The sequence below is a fragment of the Pungitius pungitius genome, chromosome 13, assembly GCF_949316345.1.
Source record: "Pungitius pungitius chromosome 13, fPunPun2.1, whole genome shotgun sequence".
NCBI classification, from domain to species: Eukaryota; Metazoa; Chordata; class Actinopteri; order Perciformes; family Gasterosteidae; genus Pungitius; species Pungitius pungitius.
The window spans coordinates 4,235,616-4,261,166 of record NC_084912.1 but is presented as its reverse complement, the minus strand read 5'-3'; the positions used below and the strand labels follow the sequence as shown (position 1 = coordinate 4,261,166).

Sequence of the window (25,551 nt, the reverse complement as noted above, 5' to 3'; positions counted from 1 at the left end):
GCAGGATACATTAAGTCTCTACGCTCACATCTATGAAGACATGAAAACTCAATATATTTAACTCCCAGGCCTTTAGCCAAGACTAATGTTTCTGTATTTCTGTATTTAAATTGCGCCAGCAAAACCTGACCTAATTAAGACATTTTTAGAGCTATCATTATCATTTTGTAGAATGCATTCAAATGAACAGCTTTATTAATTTTTTTGCTTAAAGTTGAATGATAAACAAGACAAGACTACAGCGATGCAGCTCTGGCAGAATTCTGAGTGAAACATTTTTAGGTAACCAAAAATGTTATAATTAACTAATTAAATGAACAGGAACACACTTTGTTAGGGTTAAAGGTAATAACTGAGATAATTCATCAAGTGAGAAGGTTAATTATCTCTCTGCTAGTATCTAAGTTAAAGGCACTTCTTTTTTTTACTTTACTTTTACAACCAAAGATGGAGTCACAGATAATTTATCGTCATTATGCAACTAAAAGATGCACCACAAAATGCACCTTTTTCCAACACGAGAAAAACATGAAAAACAAAAATCTAAAACATTTTTCAAATTTGCATCAGGAGGGATTTGAACCACGTCAACAAAAACAAGCATCTGAGCAGATATTGGCCGACATCTGTATATTAATATTGCTTCACACTTGAAGCATTACAGATTCTTACTAGTCAATTATAGTGTTTAACATTTAAGGACATGCATTGGGAGAAATGGAATTTACTTTTTATAATTAGTCATATACTTTTAATTAGCAAATAAATTACCTGCAACCAAGAATTGTTGTTTTTTTTGGCTTTTCTTTCTACGTGAGGCGTTGGTCCTCGTTCATGGAGTCCTCCATGTGCGAGGTCTGTTTTATCTTTGTTTGTTCTTGTACACTTCTATGCTGGCTGGTACAGACCATACACTATGAAAGGGTGGGGGGGGGGGGGGCGGAGGAATATTTAAAAAAAACAATCTCATTGATACACATAGAAACACACCACAGCAATATTTTCCTCCACAGTGTAGTCCCATTTGTATTTACACAATTTCAAGCCCTTGCAGGAAAAATCAAACAGGGGACGTCAGTAAAGTCCCTGAGTGTTAATGGTTTGAGGCCTTGAGGGCGTCATCGAAATTCTGCCTTTTCAACTGAAGCCGAGGTTTAGGTAATTCGTGTGATAATCGAACGTTTAGAACTTCTGTTAACACGACTCCATGTTTATACAGCTCGGGTTTACACATGTCTGACTGACCCATTTCTTGACGAATCGTGTCTCCGTTTTGAATCAGCTTTTGTCCAATCACAGAAGAGAGCGATAGGATTGCCACACCTCCTAACTGCACGTTGAAAAAGAACGTCATCTGCCTCATACATTTAGCTTTAGCCAAAATTAGCTAGCCGTTCAAATCATAGACACATCTTGCCGAAACGAGTGTTTTATTTCCATTTCAACCAACAGCCTACGTAGCAATTAATTATTAGAGGTTCCCCGTGTTTACTGTGCCAAACATGTATATCAAAGCCTTGTTCCGATGCAGAGACATGCTGAAAGCAGAACTGATCGTGTGATATGCTGGCTAGCTTAATCAAAGCTAGCTGACGAGCCGGGGGCCGAGAAGCGAAAGTCGCTAACCTTAACGAGCGATGAGCCTTTGATAAGAAGGCCGGGTAAACATACGCGCCACTGAAGCCACGGCAACAAGAAGGACTGGTAGATAGTTATTCCCCCACGAAGTAAGTAACGTCTCTAGTTAACGTCTGCTACTAACATTGGCTAGTACCCCGCTAGCTTCTGGGCACTTTGACAACTGGGAACTTCGCTAGCTGGTTAGCATAACAAGTAGCTCCTTTTCGGCTGTCGACTGTGAACCAACGCTTTGCTGGCTTAGTGAGATAAAAGGGTAACCGTTGCGGTATTGTGATGTATCTTCGTGGTGATTATGATTTATCAGCCCCGATTAAGTGATTAACATGGCGGGGTCCTATTTCGTGAAGTGATTGACGTTAATTGTCGTTTGCTACCTTGCGATTTCGCTTCGCTATTGGCAAGTGTATCATTAGCATCAAGTGGTTTAAATGTCAAACCGGCTTATTTTGTAAATGCGCCACATTTCGTAAACCACTGATCTCTCAATGTTATAAAACCATCTTTGCTATTGCGACATCAGAAAACATCATTGTTTTTTTTTCATTTAGGGATTGCCCAGAGATTAATAATTGCCTCCAATGGCTTGTTTCAAGTTGCCACATTGAAAACGGTTAACGATGTTGTTGATACCGATGAGGGCCAAAAGCACAATTGATTGTACACCAGCTCATCTCCAGATTCTGAAAACCATCACATGGATATTCATTAGCTGTCAAAGTGCATAATAAAGTTTCTTATGTCACTGAAAGTTTACCACATGCTGTGTATTCCCATCATGCCCCGGTGAAACACCAGTGTAGGAATTCACTGGATAACTTGCTCGGTTGTGGGTCGTTTTACTGTGTTGTGTGTCACAAATGGCAGCATTTTCCGTGGCATGTTTGTGTTGCCACCTTGATGTGACATCTTGCACTTAGACTTGCTCTTTTGGACTGGGACTCCCAATGGCTTGAGCAGAGGTATTTATCCACACAACTCTGGTTGTGTGTCGATCGACTCGCTTACGGATACAGACGGTGTTAATTGTCCAGCTCGAAATAACTCCAAGATGAATTTGTACAGTGCAAAGAGGGGGAGATGGGTGGGTTGAGATGTGTCCGTAACGGAAAAAAAATGTCTGAGTGGCTGATTCATTTTCTGATAACACTGTCATCTATTTTGGAAGTGGACAGCATAAATGCACATCTAGCTATACGGATTCATCCACAACGCTGATTTGTTTTTTTTTAAATGACTTGAGGAGGCAAAATCACCTTTCTGATGCCATGTTCACTTTATGACCAACCTCCCCCTTCCAAAGGGTCATTCACTCCCATAAGGACATTTGGTATGAACACGCATGATATTTGTGACTCTTATCTGTGATGTCAGACTGTAAAAACACTGTGATTGGGACCAAGTTTGCTGAGACTTTGGACATTTTGTTGTCTGTTGTAATAGTCGCATATCGCACGCAAAGCAGTTTGTACATGTTCAATTTTTTTTGCAAATGCATTTAGACGTTATTCATTAACGCTGGGAGTCGAATCGAAGGCCGTCCATGTGTCTGCAGAGAGAGCAGGTACTACGGTGTTCTTGCTACAGAGAAGCCATTGTAGTATACATATGACACATTCCCTCTTTGGTGTCCTAGTCTGATCGACTGTTCACATGACAGCCGCAGCGCTGCAGGTGACTTCGGGCTGTATGTTCAGAGAGCACTTGTTCTGGAAATGGTGCGACTTTAATGATGAGTCATCAAAGAGGGGGCTATGTTTTGCCTCTCCAATTTAAAAAAAGAGAGCACTTATTGGATTTTACTACTGATTCCATTTTAGGTGCATCTTTTATCATAATAGAGGGCATATCCAGATACCTGGATTCCCCCCCCCCCCCCCTCCAACTGAACCTTTTCAGGTGCTGAAGGAAATAGAGGAGCAGCGTGAGAAAGTAAACTATCTGTGGTACTCTAGTCCTACTCCAGCCTGTTTGCAAGGTGACCCATTTTGAGACCTGATACCTGTAGTCAATCATTTCGTGCCCATATCTAGAAAAGATAGGAGAAAGATAGCAAACTGTTAATGTGCTAAAGCACGGCCCTACAACGTCTGTAAAAACAAAATGCGCTGGTGGCATTCTATTCATCTGAGGGCTTCCATTCACACTGTGGGTATCGAATAAAGCAGAATGAGGTATCTTTATCGGTATCAGTCTCCCTTTGAGGCTACTGATATTGGTACTATCACTTCATAAACAATACGCAGCCCCAACTGCCAGTAGAAGCGAAGAGAGAGACAGCCAGACCTATTTTTTGTGTGTGTGTGTGTGTGTGTGTGTGTGTGTGTGTGTGTGTTTGACAGGCTAATCTGGCCCTGCGTGGATCCCATCAGCAACTGACTGTTAAATTGAGTTAGCGAGTTAAAGCTACCCCTGCTTGTCTGGATTCTGAGACCTGCAGGCCCCTCTCTGGTCTCTCTGCCAGCTTCCTACTTGAGAGAAACAACTGCGTGGTGTCAGTAAATCAGAGCCAGGTCACTTAAAAGCACCGGGGTTGAGTGGGAGAGCTAACACTGAAGTGTGTGTGTGTGTGTGTGTTACATAAATAGCCGCATGAAGATACACACAGCTAGCGTGGTCTGGTTGTACACTTCTCTTGTTGCGTGCTGCAGCCACTGACCGCCATTGCTTATGTTGCTATGGCAACTGCTCAGCTGCCACTCCAAGCTGTGTAACCATAGAGACACCAGACTCCCAGGAATCCGTCCCTTCCTGTAAAACACTGTAAACCTAGGGGATATATTCTATTATTTATGCAAGAGCAAAGTACTGTAAAGAAAGCGTGTTTGGAGTTTCTCGCCGCGTTTTGATAATTTACTGCAATATCTTCCTGTCTTTTATAAGACAATCAGACGTATTGAACACTCGTTCATCTCCTGTGGAAGCGACACAGCGGTTTTTCTGTTGTCCAGCTGTTACAAACAAACGCACATCCGGCCGGGCTGTCTGACTAGCTCATAGCAGCAGTCCCCAGTTGTTAACGATGTGCAGAGTTCACACTTTCAGCAGCATCTGGACATGCCGCCACCGGTGGGTAGGGGGCCGTTTCTGATTATTAATAAACTGTTCGCATCTGTTTTTGTCAAATAGTTAGTGTGGTTTACATCCCAGAAGCGTACGAGCACATCTCTGGTAATATCTCGGAACAATGAACCAATCGTTATGTCGGCAAAATCGGCAGAACGTACGACCGGGGGAGGGGGGGGTGGGGCGGGGTTCACTCGTACTCGCCTGCTGCGACCGAACCGCTGACTTCAGATTGATTGTCTGTTCCTCCTCCTTCTGTTTCGTGTGTCATGTCCGGTTCCCTTCCTCTCCAGGGCACAGCCATGGGCGCGTTCCTGGACAAGCCCAGGACCGAGAAGCACAACCTGCACGCCGAGGGCAACGGCGTGCGCTACGGCCTGAGCTCCATGCAGGGCTGGCGGGTGGAGATGGAGGACGCTCACACGGCGGTGCTGGGACTCCCGGCGCCCGGTATGGCCGACTGGTCTTTCTTCGCCGTGTACGACGGTCACGCCGGCTCCAGGGTCGCCAACTACTGCGCCAAGCACCTCCTGGAACACATAATGGGTGCCAGCCTGGGCCAGGCCGGGCCCGACGCCCCCGCCAGTGACTCTGCGGCGCCGGCGGCTCCCACGGTGGAGACGGTGAAGGCCGGGATCCGGACGGGCTTCCTGAAGATCGACGAGCACATGCGCAGCTTCTCCGACCTGCGCAACGGCATGGACCGCAGCGGCTCCACGGCGGTGGGCATCCTCCTGTCGCCCGAACACTTCTTCTTCATCAACTGCGGCGACTCTCGGGCCGTCCTGTACCGCAACTCGCACGTGGGCTTCTCCACGCTCGACCACAAGCCCTGCAACCCGCGGGAGCGCGAGCGCATCCAGAACGCCGGCGGCTCGGTGATGATCCAGCGGGTCAACGGGTCGCTGGCCGTGTCCAGGGCCTTGGGGGACTTTGATTACAAGTGCGTGGACGGCAAGGGTCCCACGGAGCAGCTGGTCAGCCCGGAGCCAGAAGTGTTTGAGGTGGTGCGGGCCCCCGAACACGATCAGTTCGTGGTCCTGGCGTGTGACGGCATCTGGGACGTCATGTCCAACGAGGAGCTGTGCGAGTTCGTGAAGTCTCGGCTGGAGGTGTCAGACGACCTGGAGACGGTCTGCAACGAGGTGGTGGACACCTGCCTGCACAAGGTGTGTACCAAGGGGGCCGCGAGCGTGACTTTGGCTGTGGTTTCTTTGGCCTTTTTTTTTTTAGTGTCCTGCAAGAAACCAGTTTACCATAAATAATTTTTCTTCAAGAAAGAAAGTTATATTTATATATATAAATATATTTACAATTAGGAGAGGAGCAGGATATGGAACAGTAAGTTGCCCCTCTAATGAGGATTTAGAGCATGTAAAAAACAAATCTTGTGGATTTCAGCGTGTTTTTTCATCTTTAATTCAATTCAATGGTAAAAAATGTCATATTTATAGTTAAAAAAACGCAGTCCTTATCAGCACGCCGGGCTTCACTGTGCAGACAGAAATCAGCGTAATCATTTCTTTGAGCACTATACAGCAGCTTCGTCTCTCACCTGCTGTCTCTGTTGCTTTCCCCCCCCCCCCCCGTCCGACCTCAGGGGAGTCGGGATAACATGAGTGTTGTGTTAGTGTGTTTGCCCAACGGCCCCAAAGTGTCGGAGGAAGCTGTGAGGAAAGACGCTGAGCTCAACAAATACCTGGAGTCTCGAGTTGAAGGTGAGCGTGGATGGATGGAGGAGAAAAAACCTTGGTTTTTTTTACTGTGTGTGCGCAAGCATGATAGAATATTTGAAGCCATAATTTAGAATCCGCTCTCGTGTTGTGTGTGTGTTGTTTAAAGTGAATCCAGGAACACTTGATCTAAATGGGTTCCAAGCTGTGAAGAGTGAACATGCAGTTTACTTTCCTAGTGAAGTGATGTTAGAACTATAAGCCAAAAATAACGGCCCATAATATAGCATCTTGTGCTGTAGCTGTAGAAAAATGAGTCTTTAGCTTTGGTCCTTTCCCCCTTTTTTTTGGATGCCCGTTTCCGACCTTTACCAGCGGCTAACAGCAGAGGAGCGACTCCGCCGTCACCCCCCTTTTTCTTTGTAGTCTTTTTTTCCCCTGTTCCCTGCTCCTCTCCCCACAGAAATGAACTTGGATGAAGTCTCTGATGTCACCAGATAGCAGGCATGAGGCCCAATAATAAAAGGGTCAGCTAAATCATGTATAATGTAAACATAGTGCAGCCTTTTCTCTTTTGATTCAGTTAAGAATTTGTTCAAACACTAATTTCTTCCAAATAATATTGTTAAGATACTAAAGGTTCTACTATCCATGTGCGTAAAACTATAAATTCCCGGTCTGATGGGTGCTCCAGAGGGGGTTTCATTTCACATTCCAGGGCCAAATTCAACTGTGCGGAAAGTTGGTACGGGCCTTTGGCCTCAGGTACGATTCCACACTGGACGATGGAGAGAAGAAGAACGCGGGAGAGAGGAATGCTCTGGCCTCATGCCCCTCTCACCCGAGAGCCTCCCGTCGGTCACCACCTCCCTTACTCTCTCCGACATAATAATAATGATTATAAGAATAATGACTCTATTTATACAGTAGACACGTTTTACAAAGTGCTTTGTCAGACGAAGCAGCAGCGACATCATGTGTGGCGTCATTTCAGAGATGCTGTCTCGGGCCGGGGAGGACGGCTTTCCCGACCTGGTAGCAGTGATGAGGAACCTGTCCACCGACATCGGCATGCCCTCGTTGCCCCCAGGGGGGGGCCTGGCCAGCAAGTAAGGACCAGTCCCCTTCAAAGGCCCACTCGCTCTTATTTCAACACGGGATTTGTACGTTAGTTCATTAGCGTCTGGAATAATAAGTAAAGGCAGTTTTCTGGTCTGTGTAGATTCTGATATTTCATTGGGATGACACGTCGACCGTTTCCCAGTCTGTGTGTTTTATTCTTATTTCTAACAACACCTCTATGTTCATCGTTTTTCCACGGCAGGTGTGAATTTAATAGCTCAAATGATCTGATCACGCTTTTGTTCTCCCTGCAGACGCAGTGTTATTGAAGCAGTGTACAACCGCCTGAACCCGTACAGAGAGGAAGATGGGGTCAGTATATGTGTCGATGACCGTTGTCCTTCTTCTATTGCACCCACACAGGGCAACTTAAGCTAAAGTCCTGAGGCCATAGAGCCCGTCTGAGTTCCAGTGGCCTGTGGAAAAACCCCCCCCTCCTATGTTGATTGATCCCGTCTGGAGGACCGAGCTGTGGTTTTCTTTCACACTCCAAACCTGAAGCAGTCAAAAGTATCATGATTCGCGTCACAGGTGGTTTTGAGGCAAAAGCTGATCATTTCAAAGGGAGCCTCCCCGGGGAGGTTTTCCAGGCACGTCCACCTCGGGAAGACCCAGGACTAGCTGGAGAGATTATATCTCCACCCTGGCCTTCGTCAGAGCTGGTAGATGTGGCTTGGGAAAGGGAAGTTTGAGGTCCCCTCGCTGGAACGGTTTCCCCCGCGCGCCGGAATACGCTGTTGATGGCATGAGAATGAATGCTGTGGCCACTATTTGAGCTGGTTATCTCCACAGATGAGGTTGTCTACAGGCCTTCACGTGCAGGGGGCGTGGCTCATAGATGACATGAAAATACTCCCCTGCGAATGGTTAAAGTTAAGTTATGCAGTTGATATGTCATGGGCTTTTATTGTGAAAGGCAAGGATGGAAGGAGTGGATCTGGTAGAAGCTGGGCGCGTGGTAATGTGGTGCGTGGTAATGTCTGCAAACACACACGCTCCCCCCGTTCTCTCTCTCACACACACACACACAGACCCGCTGATGAGGGATCTATTGATTTGTCTAACTGTGTGTTCACCCTTTGATTAACGCAGCCCTCCTGTTTCATTTGGTAAGTGATCATATATAACTGTCCCCCCCCCCCCCCCCCCCCTCCTTTCTTCCAACCCCTCATCCACCCTCATACATGAATAAAAAGAAAACACACACACACACACACAAACAAGTTCTTACAGGCATGTAAGTGGCGCCCTGCTACACGTGTTCCCCTGTCACTCCATCAGTCTACGTCCTGGTTCGATCTACTCTGTGGCATGTGGAGCTCCGTGTGTGTGTGTGTGTGTGTGTGTGTGAGCGTGTGCAGAGACGACTGGGCAGGTCTGATGGTGGTCGTCTTCTGGTCCTGTCCACCCCCCCCCTCCCCACTCTCGCCCGGCACCCCACACGCATGCATCGCTGTCTCACTCGGTCTTTGCTCACCTGCACGCACGTGTCTGGAAGTCTTCTGTGTGTGTGTGTGTGTGTGTGTGTGTGTGTGTGTGTGTGTGTGTGACTCCCGCAGTGAGACGAAAGGGCCTCGGGTGGTTGTGTTGTCGTATCGTTGCAGAAGGACACACTTGGATTCAGCCTCACGCTGCTCTTCAAATCCGTTTTTTTGTTGTTGTTACTCTTCTTGTTGTGTTTTGAAAGGAAACCGTTCTGTCCTTGGAGTCCAGGCTGGGGAAGGAAATCGGAGAATGTAACGAGCGTTTTCTCCATTTGAGATTTGTGTGGCATCCTATTCATTCTTCTCCCCCCCCCCCTCCCTCCTCTTTGTCATCCCCTCCCTCCCCCTCCCCCCTCCCCTCTATCTGTGGCTCCCCTCTTGCAGAGCGCCGCCGAGTTGGAGTACCACTGGTAGCTGTCCAGCACAACTGCCTGATCCCAAAAGAACAGGACCACTTTTCCACACAAGATCACATTCATAGTCACTTTTTTTTAGTTTCCTCTGGGGGTGTTTTTTTGTAATTTTTAATTTTTATTCCCCACACCGAGATCAATCAAAGCAGTAATCCTGGTTCTTTTTACACAGTATGTGCTTCAGAGGGGCAAACCAGCACAGTTTCTCTTTCTCTTGCTTTGTTTGTGGTTGTTTTTGTCGTGGAGGGAGGGAGGGAGGGAGGGAGGGAGGGGGGGAGGGAGCAGCCCTGCTCCATGGTGCCTTCCTCAGACCCGAGACCAGTCCCTCGACCATGTCTCTAAGATACCCAATGGACTATGGAAGGTTGATTGGCTGCATTTATTTTTGGCATTATTTATAAGCGTAGGCACACAACCTGCGACTCCCACGGATCTCAAGCGCGGCGCTTTCCCGCTCGGGGGGGGGGAGGGAGCACAACTCCTGCATTTGAAACCTCTCGCTGGTCAAAGACTTGAGTTAAACCCGCCAATTCATCACCTGAGGCGACCCCCCCCCCCCCCGAGCACAAGGGGAGATCTGAGTTGGGGTCCGGGTCCTCCCCACTGCGTCCAGATTGAAACGGGACACGGGCCGGGGGGGGCGGATGGGAACAAGAAGAGACACGGCCGCCATTTGCATTGGCGAGCCTTGTGTTTAAGAGACAGAAGGCTAGTTATATATTGAATTGAAATGAATATAATATATATATATATATATAAAACAATTATATTTTGATCCGTTTCATCTTAGTTTCCACCCGTGCTGTTGGTTGTGGCCTCGTGTCTGTGGGTGCATCTTTTTCAAATTAAAAAAAAAAATGAAAACGCACAGCGGTTGGACGCAGCGTTCCAAAGACAGGGTTGGGGGGTTAAATAAATTCCAGCCTCACCTTCCTCCTCCTCCGCGACACACATGCAATCCTGCTTGTGCTGCAGCTTTTTCTATCTATCAAACAGGCCTTTCTTTGGTTGTTTGACTGAACTGCCCCCCCCCCCCATCGACCAGCAGTTCATTTCATTCCTCTCAATGATCAATAAGTGACGATATGAGTAAATATTTCAGAAAAGGCCTCCTGTTTTCAGTGTGTCTGAACCAACGTGGGCATTGACAAATACTTTGCATGTGTATTGTCTTTTTTTGTTTAGTTTTGTTCTTCCTGTAGGTGCATTGACAATAGGCTGTAACTACATACAAAACTGTAATATACACTTTTTTGGAATCATTCATTCTGACGTGGTAGTGTGGAGAGACTTGCTGGCTGATCCATGTCCTTGTGGTACACTTGCTCTCGATGCCATATGACAAATAGGTACTTTGACGTGCAGTTCTTTTGCAGTTGTTTTAATGGGATGATTGTTTTGTGGTGGAGGGGGTGGGATCGCTAGTTGTGCATGTTTTTGTGACTGAGGGAGGGGGGTGTGTGTGTTTAGTGTGCGAGATGTACTGGGGGGGACACTGTGGGCACGTTCAGTGTGGTGAAAACATAAATCGAGTGTACTGGAACATGTAGCAGGCTATTATGTATCATTCTCAGAGCAGACCCCCCCCCCCCCCCCCTCCCCTCCCCGGTGGTTTTCACTGCGTCTGATGTGCTGTTGTCACTGGACCCCCCCCCCCCCCACACACACACACACTAACACTTCCTGACGGCCAATTGGGTTTCACCACACTGAACAGGTGATTCTTTCATTCTTTTAGGTTTAAGCTGAATCAGACACTGGGCTAGGAAAGGAATAAAGGGCGAGAAGGAGGAAGATTCTTATTTTTATTTGTTGATGTAACTCATTAATTCCCACTGATTCCACCGCATGGACAGACTGAAGCGTCACAGCCTCTGCTCATCAGTCATTTGATAACTAAACCTCACCTTTCTCCCTTCGTTTGGAAGAAAAGGAGCTACCTGAGAATCACTTTTGTTGTGGAAACATCATCTTAAAGACGAACGCAGGAAGACCTCCCCGAGTACTTTGGTGGCCGGGTGATTATTTGACCTTTTTGGTGTTCAGCTTTTATTTCAGGATAAGTTAAGCAGAGGGAATTTAGTCTCCAGGACGTGCGACTGTCGTGATCTGCTCGGGCGCCAGAAGGGAGGCGGGATGTTTGATTGATTGACGCCTACACAGCAGGAGGCAGACGGGACCCACCTCAGATGAACCAACCGTAGCACTCTGTCCGTTCACTCTTCGTATACATATTGTTAGAGTTGACAGATTTTACGGTGGTAATGATAAATTCCGCACTTGTTTTTTTTTTTTTTTTTTTTTTTCTAATTATTTATTCCAATGCTTTTTAGCTCTTCTAAAGAAATGCTGTATTTCGAAGGCAGAATAAGGTAGTGATAATCTGGTGTGCATAGAGTATTGTGTGACCCCACTCGGCTTCAGGTTTATAGGACACCATCCCTTCTTCCTGTTCTAATTTCCCAGTATGCTATTGTGATGTTACAGACCATAAAATGAACATAAACGTCAATAAAAGATGGATTTAAGTTTCAAATGCTTTGTTTGTTTTTCTTTTCATTTGTGGCAACTTCAAATGTGGGCTGTGTGTATTTCTGCAGGGTTCTAGTATACAGGATAGAGGGTGGCACTTTGCACATAAAGGTCATCATGTAGCTCAGAAAATAATGTATTTTCCGTAAAGTCATTTACTTTTCTATTTATAATTTTTTTAAATTATATTTAAGTATAATAATAATAACTTAAATATAGAAACCTCGTAGCCTGCCACCGCGTTGCTTATTTAAAGGTGGACCTACTAAAACGATAACAAGCACATCTCTTGTTTTTTACTAACGTGATCATTTATATCTGCATTTCCTTTGTTGGGGCCAGTCGGGTGATGTGCATGTGCATGTGATACAGAGACATCAGTGTTTCTATAAGTTTACCTCGTCTCCGTCACCACCGCAACGAGAAACCGAATCTCCACCCGTTCCGCTCTGCGGCTCCCCGCATTCCTCAGGTAGCTGCGCGCGCGCGCGTGCGTGCGTGGGAGAAAGAGTTGAGGAGGTTGCACTCTGGCCTTGAGGCAGTAACATTGCGCAATCCCTCCTCCTCCTCCTCGAGTCACCGCGACCTCCCAGAGAAGGAGCGCAACGCAACGCGGTCCGACATATCAGCCCAGATCAGCCCAGATGCAGGTTCGAAGAGACTCCGGCGGCATGGAGCTGGGGGAGGGAAGCCTGAACCCGGGCTTCCGGGACGCGGACGGCGGCGGCGGCGGCGGCTCAGTGGCGGAGGACCCCGGGGACGGGAGGCGCGACGCGGAGTACGCGCAGGTCAAGCCGTACGCCGGGATGCCCAAGGAGGTGCTGCTGCTGCACTCCTCCAAGGCCCGGTACCGGGTGCCCCGGGAGATCCTCTTCTGGCTGATGGTGACGTGCACCCTGGCGCTGGTGGCGCTCACCGTCACGGTGATCGCGCTGTCCCCGCGGTGCATGAACTGGTGGCAGGTGTCCCCGGTGTACCAGGTGTACCTCCGGTCCTTTAAGGACTCCGACGGAGATGGGGTCGGAGACCTCAAAGGTAATTTTATGCACGTGGTCATTTTTACATGGAATAAGTTTGAATCCGGTCAGCCCCCCCCCTCCCTAATATACCTGTTCAATTCTATAAAGTACCAGAGTATCTGAACCAAAATCTATTACCTAACTATTACCTACTAAAAAACACACACTTTTCTTATCACAAGCAAATCTCTGATTGTATTTGGCTGCCAACAAAAACAGTATTGGTTGAAATATTTGTCTTTTGGTAACAAGTAACCCGCGTCCCTCACTGTGGCGTCTCCTCCGTCTGGCAGGAATTCAGGAGCAGCTGAATCACTTCCAGTACCTGAACATCGAGTCAGTGTGGGTCAGCCCCTTCTACCGCTCTCCCATGAGGGACTCCGGCTACGACGTGGAAGATTTCCGGGCCGTCGACCCGCTCTTTGGAACCATGCAGGACTTTGAAAAGCTTCTGGCTGAAATGCACAACAAAGGTGCGTGTGTGTGTGTGTGTGTGTGTGTGTGTGTGTGTGTGTGTGTGTGTGTGTGCAGGACCGACGGAGGCCCGCCGGCCGGGGTCCACGTCTCACGCCCTTTGTCTCCTTGCCCGCCGCCAGGTTTGAAGCTGATCGTGGATTTCATTCCCAACCACACCAGCGACCGCCACCGCTGGTTCAACTTGAGCCGGACGGGAGATCCTCGCTACAAGGATTACTACGTCTGGGCCGACTGCAATGGATCCGAGCCCAGGCCCAATAATTGGGTTGGAATTGATTTTCACAGAACCTTCACTGAATGCATCATTGCACCCCCCCCCCGCCCCCCCTCCTCCCTCCTTTCGCCTTATTACACTCTCACCGTAGATCTTTTGGTATGTGATGATGTGGCATAATGACCGAGGGTGGATTTGGGAAGTGGACCCGAGCGTCAGTATGTGATGTGTTGGGGAAGGAGTATTGGGTAGCGTAAAGGTTTCTTAATGTCCGTTTCTAACCCTCTCGACTCCGTCCTCCCTCCCTCTCAGGTGAGCGTGTTTGGGAATTCGGCGTGGACCTACGACGGCGTTAGAGGACAATGCTACCTGCACCAGTTCCTCAAAGAGCAACCGGACCTGAACTTGAGGAACCCACATGTCCGCAAAGAGATGACTGTAAGAGCACAGGGTCCCGCAGAGGACCTCCGCTAGTGACTCATTCCTAGAAAAGGATTTTGGTGACTCGTAGGACGTAGCTCACACTGAGATCTTCACTGTGGTCTTCTCCACCTCTGTGTATATATGTAATAGTTAGCCCGAATAATGAACAACTCTTCACATATTAACTTGAGCTACACACTCCCAAACAGCACAAGGAACGGCAAGAAAGCACACGCTATGCCCGGGTTTATTGGTCATTTAGATTCAAAAGGACACACAGACATTACTTCAGGTTCACCACCACCCCCCCCCCCCCCTCCTACTTCAGGATATCATTCATTTCTGGCTGGAGAAGGGCGTGGACGGGTTCCGGATGGGTGCAGTGAATCGCCTGCTGGAGGCCGCACACTTGAGGGACGAACCGCAGGTGGACCCAAAGAAAGCACCGGTGAGCTCAGAGGGCCCCCCCCCCCCCCTCCTAGTGATCATTTTGTAAGAACTGGCAAAAAAAAAAGTGTCCACTTCTTTCACAGGTACATAACCTTCTGCTCTGTTATTGCACTCATCTCCACGCAGCTCTTCTCCCTCTGAGCTCAAAGTTCAGTTTAAGTTAACGACATTCGGTCGTGCGTTTTTTTTTTTTTTATTGTGACTCTGGTTTTATAGAATGATTTAACGCCAGAGTCCAGTTTTCTTTTTACGATCTGACAGACGAAAGCAGCACTCTGGTGTGCCTGGTACGACAAACCCGACCAGCAGCCCGCGTGGGAGAGTTCTGTGTTTCGCGGCGTGGCCTTCGGCTTAAATCTCAGGCTCCCTTCTGGAATCCAACGGGGGGTCACGATTCACGCCGAGCTCGTGGAGAAACACTTCCTGTACCACCGAGACTCAAGTTCTTGCTCGCGGAAAGGGGCGGATTAGTAGCAAAGAGGCATATTTCGCTGGATTAGCCAGTCATTGGGAATTACCTTCCAGTGAGTGTAGAATGAGTTCTTCTCACTGCTGCGTTGACCCGTAAACTCACTTTAAATTAACTCAAGCCGAGCGGCGCTTTAACAAGGGTTCCTGTTGGGCAAGAGGTGGAACCACTAAACTGCAATAGAGTCACAGCCGGTGTGTTTATTGGGGCATTGACTGAATGTGACATTGATAGCGGACCAGCTATCAGTGTTCTCATCGCTTTAGTGCCGGTTGTAGCTCTAAATTCAGACTGCCGCAGTAATTCAATCTGTGAATGGGTTTACGGTTCCTTTCTTTTTCGGTTGTCCTGGTGTTCTTACACACACACACACACACACACACACAGGTTGTCTTATCCCGGTAATCCAGTGCTTTGCAATAGCCTCTGTGTTTACATTAGGAACCAGTTATTTTTGTCGTCTTCTCCAAAAACAGCCCATGATCTACCAACGCCACTAGCACCAAGCTCTGAAGGTTTATTTTTAGATGACTCCCTTCATTATTCAGGCAAAAGTTCAATCTCTCGACCTCTACTTATTTTCCCACAGCCTGAGACGGGACTCGGGTGTATGGCCTGACAAAGGAACACATTTACACCAAAGCTCTCTGTGGTGGATGATCTAAGGGTGGAGGTGTTCTAGTGAATGGACTGCTGGAACCACATGCAAAAACATCCAATAGCCCCGACATTCAATAATAGCCACATTACCTCATGTTCGTCTGTATTTACAACAACAGGAATCTGTGACCTCGGTGTGGGACCTCCACCATGACTACACCACCAGTCAGCTGGGCCTCCATGACCTGCTGAGGGACTGGAGGGATGAGATGGAGGCCTACAGTCGGGAGCCAGGCAGATACAGGTACTGGAGCCATTCCGTGGTACCATTGTACAGCTTGGACTGGTCCTGCTATTTAAAGTGACGACGGGGGGAGGATCAGATTGCATCCTATCAAACAAGTTCTCGATGCACTTCAGGTTCATGGTGACCGAGTCTTATGATTACCACGAGGTGGACAAGACCATGATGTACTACGGCACCTCGCTGGTTAAAGAAAGTGACTTCCCCTTCAACTTCTACCTGCTGGACCTGCCTCGCAACACCAGTGGCTTGTGGGTCAAACACCTGGTGCAGCTGTGGATGGCCAACATGCCCAAGGGACAATGGCCCAACTGGCTGGTGAGTCCTAACAGCAGCTTTCTCTTCCACCACGACAAACCTATCCCCCCCCCCACCTTCCATGTATTTCACCCACTTCCCCCCCGTGTTTCAAGGTTGGCAACCACGACCAGCCTCGAATTGCCTCCAGTGCCGGACAGACCTACATCCGCGCCATCAACCTGCTGCTGCTGACCCTCCCCGGCACGCCCACCACCTACTATGGTGAGGAGATCGGCATGGAGAACAACGACAACGACAACAACGGCACAGACGGGCCCACGTGGGACCCAGCTGGCAAATACAACGCGGTCAGTGCTGTTAATACGGACTCGCTGTAAGATCCCTGGCACTTATTGCGGGTTTGTCGTATTTGAGACTCCACGAACTCGAGCGTTCCCGTCCTCCCCCCCCTGCAGAGTGCCAGTCAGGACCCTCAGCGCTCTCCCATGCAGTGGAGCGGTGACGTGAACGCGGGCTTCAACAACAAAACCAACGCCACCTGGTTGCCTCTCCACCCGCATTACAGGAGCATCAATGTGAAGGCCCAGAAGGAAGACCGGGGCTCGGTTCTGGCCCAGTACCGTCTCCTGAGCGCGCTGCGCCAGTCGGAGCTGCCCTTTCTCCGCGGCTGGTTCTGCTTCGTGCACGCCGACGCCAGCGTCTTCTCCTACCTCAGAGAGCTGGACGGGCACGACAGAGCGTTCCTCATGGTGCTGAACTTTGGGGCACGGGCGGCCGTCACGGACCTCTCCTCCGTGCCGGAGTTGCCGGAGCGGCTGACGGTGCGGATGAGCACGAACCGAACCAACGACGGCAAGGCGCTGCAGAAGTCTGGGATCCCGACGGAGGCGGGAGAGAGCCTGGTGATCCAGTACACCACCAACACTCGGTACAACCCCAGCCACCCAGAGCAGTGCTACGTCTCTGAGAAGGCCTGCTATCTGAGCGCCATCGATTTACTGTATAAATGCTGATATGAATTTCACTCGGTTTATTCAAATTTAACAGCAGCAATCGAATGATCAAGATTGTTATTTCACGCCTCATCTGTACGAGGCTTATGTCATATAATAAAGAGAACCTTTGCACATCCATTCCCTGTCCATGTTGTTAGGTTATCAGGCACAACAGGGCCATGGTACTGGTAGATGTTTAGGTGATGCCGGTTAGATTCCGTTATGTGTGCGGCCTCTTCCTCCTGCGCGGCGCCGGAGGAGGGTCCAGGCCGAGCTCCGTGTAGAGGAAGGCGAGCGTGAGGGCTTCCTGTGTAGGGAAGGAAAGAAAGGAGAAATGGATCAGTCTGTACCAGACAACTCGACTCAATTAAATCACTGGGAAAAGGCTCAATTTGAAAAGAAGCTGATCAATCTGGCACAGTGCAGGTTTATTTTGTGATTTGGGTAAAGTGGCCTTTTAAAAGTAAGATAATTACAACTGACTTGGGGTGTGTAGCTACAAATATTCACCCTGTGGATCGGAACCAAATTCTCTTCACAATATGGTCACTTTTCAGCATGGATGTGTATTTTTTATTAGATTTAAGAGCAGTTGTCAACAAGCAAAATGACCGAGGGAATAGTTAATCAAATAAAACGGCCTGTGTCCAAATAACCTCATTTGTAGATGCGTCTGGAAGCAAATACATCTGAGAGCGCATTACCTCCTCCAGCATCAACTCAAAGTCATCCGGGCCGTGGTGATTTGCTCCAGGCTGAACATTCAGAACTACGTTTGGTGCCGGTTCACTTTCTGAAAGAGCAAAGAAGACGGGGTGGGGGGGGGGGAGGGGGGGGGGTCGAAGGCAAAACGAGGGACATCATGTAAAACCTCCTCCCCTTATCTCATTGAACGCCCAACTTTCTCTGCTCTCCTTTTTCTCTCCGTCCTGTGCTCCCAAATCTTCTCTCTCTCTCATTTTATGACTGGGGCTGATATTGCCCTCCCTCTCCTCAAACCCCACCAGATAGCCACCCTTCCCTCCCCCCACTCCTCTCCCCCGTCTCTGTGGTAGGGGCTGTTTCACAAGTGCGGTCTCGACCTTGACAGCTCCCAGTCTGTGGCGTCTAATCTCCTGCTCTGATACACTATCTCTTTACCATGCTAATGGGCCTGCCCACCCGCCTCCACGCGTCCACGCCATCAGCACTTTATCAAAGACTCCGGAGAACAGAGACAGACAGATTAGGGAGGCATGTACACACACACACACACACTGCCTTGTCTGTGTGTGTGTGTGAACAACAGGAGAGAGGGTGAAAGAGAGAGGTGATGTGTGCATTTGAAACAAGAAGAGTGGAGGCAGTGCGAGGCAGAGAGGGGTGAAAGGAGGAGCTCCACCAATGTGCTGTAGGCAGATTATAAGTGAGAGCCTTGTCTACTGGGAAGTGAGAGCAATTAGCTGCCACTGACGCGCACACACACACACGCACACGCTGTACTACAAGGTGACATATGTGCTATGCTATATGATCATTAACGTTAAACGTTTGCAGCTTCCCCAGACCGACAGAGACTGTTTCTGCTGCCTCTGCAGACTGACACTACTATTGGTAGCTGACCCTGAACTGATCAAAACCTCTCACAATGCAGAAGTCGCACCTTGAAGGATGCGGGAACATTTAGGGAACCCATCCAAAAAAAATGTACACACATTTATCCATATGTCCATCTATGTAATCATCAAGTGATTTTGCTGTTGTGATCTCATGTGTGCCCGTACCTGACTCTGGGTTCATGCTGAAGTGAGTACGAAGCGCCTTCTTTAACAGCTCAGTGTATCTGAGGACGCCTGCCAGAGGAACCCTGGGATCGTCGCCGTATGCCGTCAGAAGAATCGAAGGGTAGCACTAGCTCGCACACACACACACACACACACACACAGTTATCTATTAACATTATGATGGATCCCTCCATAAATCAGAATAAAACCGTAATCACATCACAAAAAAAAATAGCATGTCGAAATGCCTTTCTACATCGAATGCAAAAAAACTGCAGCTGCATTTTTGGTCTTTGGCTCCATACCTGAGGGGTAATGTTCTGAAGGGGACAGTATGACGAGATGGCAAGTCGGTGTCGTGCGTTTCCTACGGGGTCCCCCCATTCTTCTCTATCCTCCAAAGTTAGAGGCAGGGTGGGATCCTCCATCGTTCCCAACACATCCAGGAAAGGAGCCTGAACACAGGAGAAGAGGTGTCTTTGAACCCGAGTGTGACGAGTGAGGAGACCGTCCTTCACTTCAACTATTTAACTCCTACACGCTGGCAGACACACACACACACACACTCACACACGAGTCCCAAATATTCTCAAATATAAAAGCCACGCGAACACCTTACCCGCAGCGCCACAGCCCGCATCATGTGTGGGTGCCTGTTGCACAGCGCCCCCACTGGCACGGCACCGGCACTGCAGGCCGTGAGTGCGGCGCGCGAGGGAGACGAGACTCCTGAAGAGAAGAGGTGATGGAGGCAGGCTCGGAGGTCCTCCACGCCTCTCGGCTTCCCCTCCACACGAGCTTGTCGTTGCCAGGACAGGCCGCGCTCGCTTCCACCCCTGGAAGGTGAAAATGCCCGAAAGGCTCGCTCAAGCACAGAAATCCAAATACCAGATTTAATTAACCCAAAAAAGACGTTTTTGCAGCAATTTCCTGCCGCACAACGTTGACACACAATCGACATGAACACAGGTGTTACTTACATGGAGCGTTACACTCTCATCCCCAAATAACCCGCTGAGTCAGTCAGGTTGGCTTTTAAGGTGGCTGGAAATCAAATGCATTACCTGATGTGGCAGTAGGCCAGGCTCCAGCCCTGCTCCAGCAGCAGCCTCTTCTCCGGGCTGAACTCCATGTTGAGATCCCTGCCGTAAGCTCCGTAGACGTGGACCAGCAGTGGCGTCTGACGCAAACGCTCCACGGGCCTCGAATGAAACAGTGTGATCGGCACCAAGGTCCCATCCTGCAGAGGAGAGGCACGAAGGGTTAGATGATGTTAAAACAGGTCCCCACCTGCTCTTCCATATGTGGGCTTTTTTTGTTACTTTACTTGTGAGGTCTTCTTATTTTGGCAGGCCTAAAAGTGCTTCGTCAGTGGATACGTGAGCCTCGAGATAGTGTTTCAGTGTGTGTGCGCACACGTCTTATGCAAGTGTTCTCACTTGGTGGCTGGCCTCTAAGTGTGCGGGGGTATAATTGCCCTGGCTCTCTGGGGAGGTCCCATCTCCGGTGCCTGACGAAAGGAGCCCGTCCTCAAGGTACAGACAGTAGGGCACGGGTGGGTGGACTGGAGATGAAATGAAGAATTCGAACACGCTGCGTTGGTCTGCCACCGCTGGTTTCTTGGTTTGGACGGCACAGGCCCAGGAGGGGAGCTTCAGGAAATAAAAGGGTGTCACACATTAATACACAAAGGCGAGATACGCGTAGATTTGACCAAATGTATTCTTTATATCTGTAAGTTGCTGTGAAGGAATCTGCACTCTGGGACATTTGAAGTCTAAAAACATAAAGCAATCCAACCGAAAAAAAACCAAGAAGAAAGATGCAAGTTAGAAATGACAGAGGCCAAGACTGCCAGTGAGGAGGGAAGTAGAGTTTTTGGGGTCAAACCTGCACAGTGTACGCCTCCTTGGGACGGGTCAGTGGGACCACGACCAGGATGAGCTCCCCGGCCGGTGTTCTGGCAACTAACACACAGTGGTCGCCGACCACATCCATGTCCTTGATGGCGGTGCCAGGGCCGGGGGCGAACAAAGGGCCCCAGGAGACCATGTGTGGCTCAGAGAGAGGAGCCTGCACAACCTAGGGATGTTACAATGAAAACATTAAATATTAAACCGCCTTTTTCTTCTCCTTCCAAAGGATCAAGTTCATAATACAAGCCGATTATATTCAGTTAAAAGAATATACAAGAGGAATTAACATGCAGAAACCTCTGTTGTAACTTCTCAAACCCAAATTACCACCACGTACTTTTGTGAAATGTATGCAACCGTGAGTTAACACAGAGTGGCGACTCTACCTGATATTCCTGTCCGGGCCCTGCATTAGTCAGTATAATCAGACCCTTCCTCCAGTGCTCCACGTGGTACAGGAGGTCCAGCTGGCGTGGCTGAACCAGGGAAGGCTCTAAATGTGATGTCGTTGTGTCAATCAGCAGCACCTCTGAGCTGGTCCTGCTGCTGCAGTTGATGCTGAGTATCCGCCTGTCTCTGGAAAGGGCGACCTCCACAAACACACTGGCGAGAAGGCAGCGCGTCAATTAGAGATGATGTGGGAGCGGAGCTGCCATATGGACGTAACCCTTACTTGCACTTACTCAGGATGCGATTCCTCATACACAGAAGTCATCCTGCATCCGCTGGCGGTCAGGTCCAGCCGAGAGACTCTGCTGCAGCGTAGACCCTCCACAGTTGTGTAGAACAGGACCTCGTCCGTGGCCCACTCTTCACATATGCGGACGCATATATGGGACAGAAAGTACCATTCAATTGTGTTCAGTCGGGGCACTTTTAACTCAAGCGGAAAGTATTAAAAACGTACCAAAGCTGAAGACCTTATCCAGCGTGAATACGACGTGCGGGGGATCCAGATGTGGGGAATTTCTTCTTCCAAGTCTCACAACCACACACCTGGATTGTCACAAGACACTCGTCCACTTATTAACCTGTAACTAAAAAGGAAAGGACACTTTGTGTGTTTAACGTACCTAAGCTCTTCTGTGTGAGTAGCTTTTAGCGTTGCAGCCAGATGTTCTTCCTGTGGGGACAGACGTATTCTCTGGACAGTCCACTGGATCCTCTCTCCATTATTGAGTACCGCGCTCCCCTCCCGTCCAGAGACGTGTCTGAAATTCAGCACTTGCTCCGGCATCGGCTGACCTGCGACCCGGGGGGAGAGGAAACTGAGCCAATCACAAAAAGTTGCAATGACACTATTCCTCATAATGAAACGCATAAAATGATACAGGTGCAACTGCAGTATAGAGTTATACAAGATAAAAAAAAAGGTACTGCAGTTTTGTAATTGTTTGCCTCCTGTATTGTGTAAAAGTGGTTTACAATTGAATCTTTATAGGTTAGTTCCCAGACATCTAGCTGTATGAATAGTTGACATCAGCAGCTGTATGCATGCTTTCTGCTCACCCTGTCTTTGGTCCATCTCCATCCTGTAGATGCCATCACGCTCTACGAAATACTCGTGGTGATGCCCACACACCTGTGTCAAGAGAATTCAGAGTGACACCAAAAGGCTTGACGCTTGCAGCCCTCCGTGCCGAGGTTATGTTTAGAATCGTGACGAGTCGCTCCAGAGCCGATGGTCTTACTGATGAGTGATCAGGCGCGTGGGAGAACCTGCGGTACGCTGCTCTCAGTCTCCGGTCGAAGTACTTCTGCAAGTCTTTGTACCGCTCAAGTCCGGAGCTCGGGTGATCAATGGAGGAGTTTGAAGTGTCCTGAAATAAAACAACGTTATAATTTATGGAGTGATTTTTTCACACTGTAATTTAACACGTACAAATTGGTCAAATCATTAATCTGAAATGAGATGAGTGCAGCACTAAGGGAACTGGTGACATTTCTCTGTGTTATAACAAAAACATTTAGACATGCTTCCTTTAAGTGTAAACCACTGCAGCTCGATGTTGGATTAATTGATTAGAATTCTTCCCTTGGCGAACAGGTCTTGTGTCTTGTAAAGTTTTGATTTGCTACTGGGCTCATGACACGCCGCATTATTAATTCCCTGCAGCTTATTTCCGCGCGTGAGCACCGAGCCAAATGGTGCTGGATTTCACCCCTGCGCCCTCAGTGTAACACTGACACTTTGTCAGCCTGGGGGGGGGGGGGGGAAGACACCGTTTTGCATAATGCATGTAACGTTTAGTAGTTGACGTTATGCTGGCTTAACGGGCCGGCCCGGTAACGTAACACCAACACCGAGGCGAGCAGGAGCAGCGAGCGCAACGTTAACTGAACACCCTTACCGACGCGCGGCGGCGTTGGGCGGACAGGGGGAGACACGTTATCCGTTTGCGCACGGCGAGCTCCCGAAACCCTAACCGAGAGGTCGAGAGGAGACGAGCCGGTGAACACAGCAGAGAGGAGCGGATGAGCATCACAACGGCGTGTAACCCAAACGGTTGACTGAGGCCAGTCAGCTGCGCACGTGCTAGCTGCGCTCATGTGGGTTTTAAGAAGCTAACTCTGACCGCCCGGTGGGTTAATATCGGTCACTGCCACAGTGGTAACCGTTCACACCGTTTCATATTTTTAAAAAAATAGGCCCCTGTATCTCAATCTGGGATATTTAGTGTTTCGTCAACTGATGAACCATTCGGTAGTCGATGAACTGTTGACAGCATTCTATTCTATTCACGTGCATTGGTTTCCTAAACAATGCCCACTGCGGATGACGTAGCGAGCGAGTGAAGGCTAAAGTAGTCGAATTCAGATATCGGCAGCCGGCACTTTGTGTCTAACCATCGGGACTCGAAGTGTCGGCACTCCACTGCCATGTCTTGAACTCCAAAAGTGTACGGAAGTAGCATGTTTCCATTGTGGGTGTAACAGGTGATTACAGTGAAGCATATCTGCGAACGTTTTAGCGTTGGAGTTGTTTTGAGAAAAAGAAAAAAAAAACTTATTTTTTATACAACCGCATTTCTACCGATAACTGTGACAAGCGTTCAGCCGGTAAACTTGTTTACAGATTTCCTCCTGCACATATATTCGAAGATAAAATGGAGAGGGACTCAACCGGTACTGCAGAAAAGACCGAGCCGGCTTCGCCTTTGAGGAAAAATATGAACCAAGACACCTGCGCAGCTAATTCCAACGGCGCCCTGGATGAGACCTGCGGTACTCCTGACGTCGCAAAGGCCAGGTGGACTCTCCTCAGACAGGTATTGTCGAAAGGAAGCCCGAACCTCTGGTGTTTTCGAAATGTGTTGAATGTTTAAACGCAAAATGCGTCGTTGGGCATCCGTCGTTTTTATTATTTCTGTTCGAATCTTTGTCCCTCGTGACTGTGGGATAACGAGGGTGATGGGAACTGTCTTTCTGAATCACGACGTCTTTCCCTCCTGGATTTTGTCACCAAAACTTTGAAATACATTTGTTCTATGTAGTATTTAGTGGCACCACGTTACATTATTTATTCAAACCCAGGGTGTGAATGTGAAATATGGGCAGGGACGTTGGCCATGTGACGTGACAGTTTCAGTCTATTAGGCTTCATATAAGGGGCAGTTTTGTTATTCAACAACACTGGTTCATTATTATGCTTTGGCCTTTGAACTTGATTCCTTACCTTCTGTACTTGAATCCACGAGTCATTTCCTATCAATACATTCTAGCTGTACTGTTTCTTTATCAATAGGGAGAATCTCTCTCTCCCCCTCTCTCTCCTTACATGCACGGGCCAGTTGTTCAAAACATTTAATCTGGATCAAAATTATCCGCATTTGGAAATCCCCTTTTTTCCTATCCAGGATCATGTAATCCATCTTACTTTTATGCCGGTTTTTCAAAGCAACATTGGACTGGATCACTCTGATCCAGATACACAGTTTTCAAGATAGCCAAATCTGGATTACAGTGCTCTAAATGGGACAACATATCACAATGTGGGCTATGTAAAGAACAGGTAGAAGTAAGAGCCAACATAGGGTCACTGTAAGTGTTTAAAAATAGCATAAACATCCACTTCCATTCATAATTTAACTTTAATTAAATTTTAAAATATTAAATAATAATGATATAAAATAATTACTTTTATGACCCCTCATCTGAACCACAACAAATAAAAAACAAATATACATTAACAAATACATAGTGGATATTTTGAAAACATCTTTAAAAAATAAAATGGCTAAATATCCAATTGTTAACGAAATAAAGAATGTTCAGGGTTCTTCTTCATCTGAGGAGGAGAGACCAGCATTTCCAAGCCCTGCTTTTAGGAGGCGGATCTGAAGTTTCGCTTTGGTTTGGTCAGCTTGATTTGTTCCTCTGCCAGGAGTATCTGTGCTTCTGCTCTTTCAGTTTCTCGTTTAAGAAGTGATTCATAGGCATCATCATTATTATTCGGCAAAGGATGCTTCAAGCCTCTTTTCTGAGCTCCTGTGACTGCTGGCTCTACCAGTGAGGATCCAGGTTGTTCTTCAATAATAGGGCGGAGATCCAGAGTGAATGTTTCCTCTGCATTAGGAAGAACTGGCTCACTTTCCTCTACAATTGTAGGCTCACCATCCCCTACAACACCATGAATCCCATGCAGAGCTTTAGAGTTCTCACCTCCAATAATGTCCAGAACCACATCTGTGTATTCACCTTTCTTAAAGGGTTTGTTGCCTGTTTGGGTGTT

General features: G+C 48.2%; 4 protein-coding genes across 7 annotated transcripts in view; 3 read left to right on the top strand and 1 right to left on the bottom strand.

The window, feature by feature from the left end:
* Positions 1-1,323: 1,323 nt before the first annotated feature.
* On the top strand, positions 1,324-9,652 carry ppm1ba (protein phosphatase, Mg2+/Mn2+ dependent, 1Ba). 2 transcript variants are annotated; one of them, XM_037466258.2, is made up of 7 exons: positions 1,324-1,727; positions 4,998-5,873; positions 6,305-6,422; positions 7,372-7,486; positions 7,754-7,811; positions 8,592-8,608; positions 9,368-9,652. In XM_037466258.2, coding segments are annotated over exons 2-7 (1,176 nt in total). In that variant the 5' UTR covers positions 1,324-1,727; positions 4,998-5,006; the 3' UTR covers positions 9,369-9,652. The 2 variants fall into 2 exon arrangements, with proteins under 2 accessions (XP_037322155.2, XP_037322154.2); XM_037466257.2 differs by lacking the exon at positions 8,592-8,608 and having other exon boundaries at positions 1,325-1,727.
* Positions 9,653-12,388: 2,736 nt separating this feature from the next.
* On the top strand, positions 12,389-17,158 carry slc3a1 (solute carrier family 3 member 1). The gene is made up of 9 exons (XM_037466256.2): positions 12,389-12,963; positions 13,241-13,420; positions 13,544-13,689; positions 13,951-14,076; positions 14,390-14,509; positions 15,760-15,884; positions 16,001-16,202; positions 16,298-16,492; positions 16,601-17,158. Exons 1-9 carry the CDS (start codon positions 12,573-12,575, stop codon positions 17,156-17,158), a joined length of 2,043 nt encoding a protein of 680 aa, XP_037322153.2. The 5' UTR covers positions 12,389-12,572.
* On the bottom strand, positions 17,060-24,582 carry prepl (prolyl endopeptidase like). Of its 2 annotated transcripts, none has more exons than XM_037466255.2 (15): positions 24,496-24,582; positions 22,511-22,639; positions 22,329-22,401; positions 21,893-22,064; positions 21,727-21,815; positions 21,503-21,629; positions 21,206-21,422; positions 20,794-20,985; positions 20,343-20,555; positions 19,968-20,143; positions 19,523-19,739; positions 19,209-19,358; positions 18,904-19,030; positions 17,845-17,933; positions 17,060-17,447 (listed from the first exon to the last, which is right to left on the bottom strand). In XM_037466255.2, the coding sequence occupies exons 3-15, from the start codon at positions 22,348-22,350 to the stop codon at positions 17,361-17,363; spliced, it is 1,878 nt and encodes a 625-aa protein (XP_037322152.2). In that variant the 5' UTR covers positions 22,351-22,401; positions 22,511-22,639; positions 24,496-24,582; the 3' UTR covers positions 17,060-17,360. The 2 variants fall into 2 exon arrangements, with proteins under 2 accessions (XP_037322152.2, XP_037322151.2); XM_037466254.2 differs by lacking the exon at positions 24,496-24,582 and adding an exon at positions 23,171-23,591.
* camkmt (calmodulin-lysine N-methyltransferase) overlaps positions 23,725-25,551 on the top strand; it is a 73,182-nt gene continuing 71,355 nt past the window's right edge. For both annotated transcript variants that reach the window (XR_005119974.2, XM_037466259.2), the window contains exon 1: positions 23,725-24,088. Coding sequence is in view for 1 of the 2 variants with exons in the window: in XM_037466259.2 (XP_037322156.1) it covers positions 23,927-24,088 (162 nt within the window). In the remaining variant the exon portion in view is untranslated. The remainder of the gene's footprint in view (positions 24,089-25,551) is intronic.

Bases quoted from the DNA above. Each gene is read 5' to 3' on its own strand.
- prepl (XM_037466254.2), bottom strand. From the start codon at position 23,302: ATGCTCATCCGCTCCTCTCTGCTGTGTTCACCGGCTCGTCTCCTCTCG. The intron at 19,740-19,967 runs GTAATGCATTTG...TTCACCTTCCAG, and splicing joins CTGGCCTACTGCCACATCAG to GGGTGGAAGCGAGCGCGGCC. The intron at 19,031-19,208 runs GTATGGAGCCAA...TGTGCGAGCTAG, and splicing joins TTCAGAACATTACCCCTCAG to TGCTACCCTTCGATTCTTCT.
- slc3a1 (XM_037466256.2), top strand. From the start codon at position 12,573: ATGCAGGTTCGAAGAGACTCCGGCGGCATGGAGCTGGGGGAGGGAAGC. The intron at 15,885-16,000 runs GTACTGGAGCCA...GATGCACTTCAG, and splicing joins CGGGAGCCAGGCAGATACAG to GTTCATGGTGACCGAGTCTT. The intron at 16,493-16,600 runs GTCAGTGCTGTT...CCCCCCCTGCAG, and splicing joins CAGCTGGCAAATACAACGCG to AGTGCCAGTCAGGACCCTCA.
- ppm1ba (XM_037466257.2), top strand. From the start codon at position 5,007: ATGGGCGCGTTCCTGGACAAGCCCAGGACCGAGAAGCACAACCTGCAC. The intron at 7,487-7,753 runs GTAAGGACCAGT...TTCTCCCTGCAG, and splicing joins GGGGGGGGCCTGGCCAGCAA to ACGCAGTGTTATTGAAGCAG. The intron at 7,812-9,367 runs GTCAGTATATGT...CCCCTCTTGCAG, and splicing joins CGTACAGAGAGGAAGATGGG to AGCGCCGCCGAGTTGGAGTA.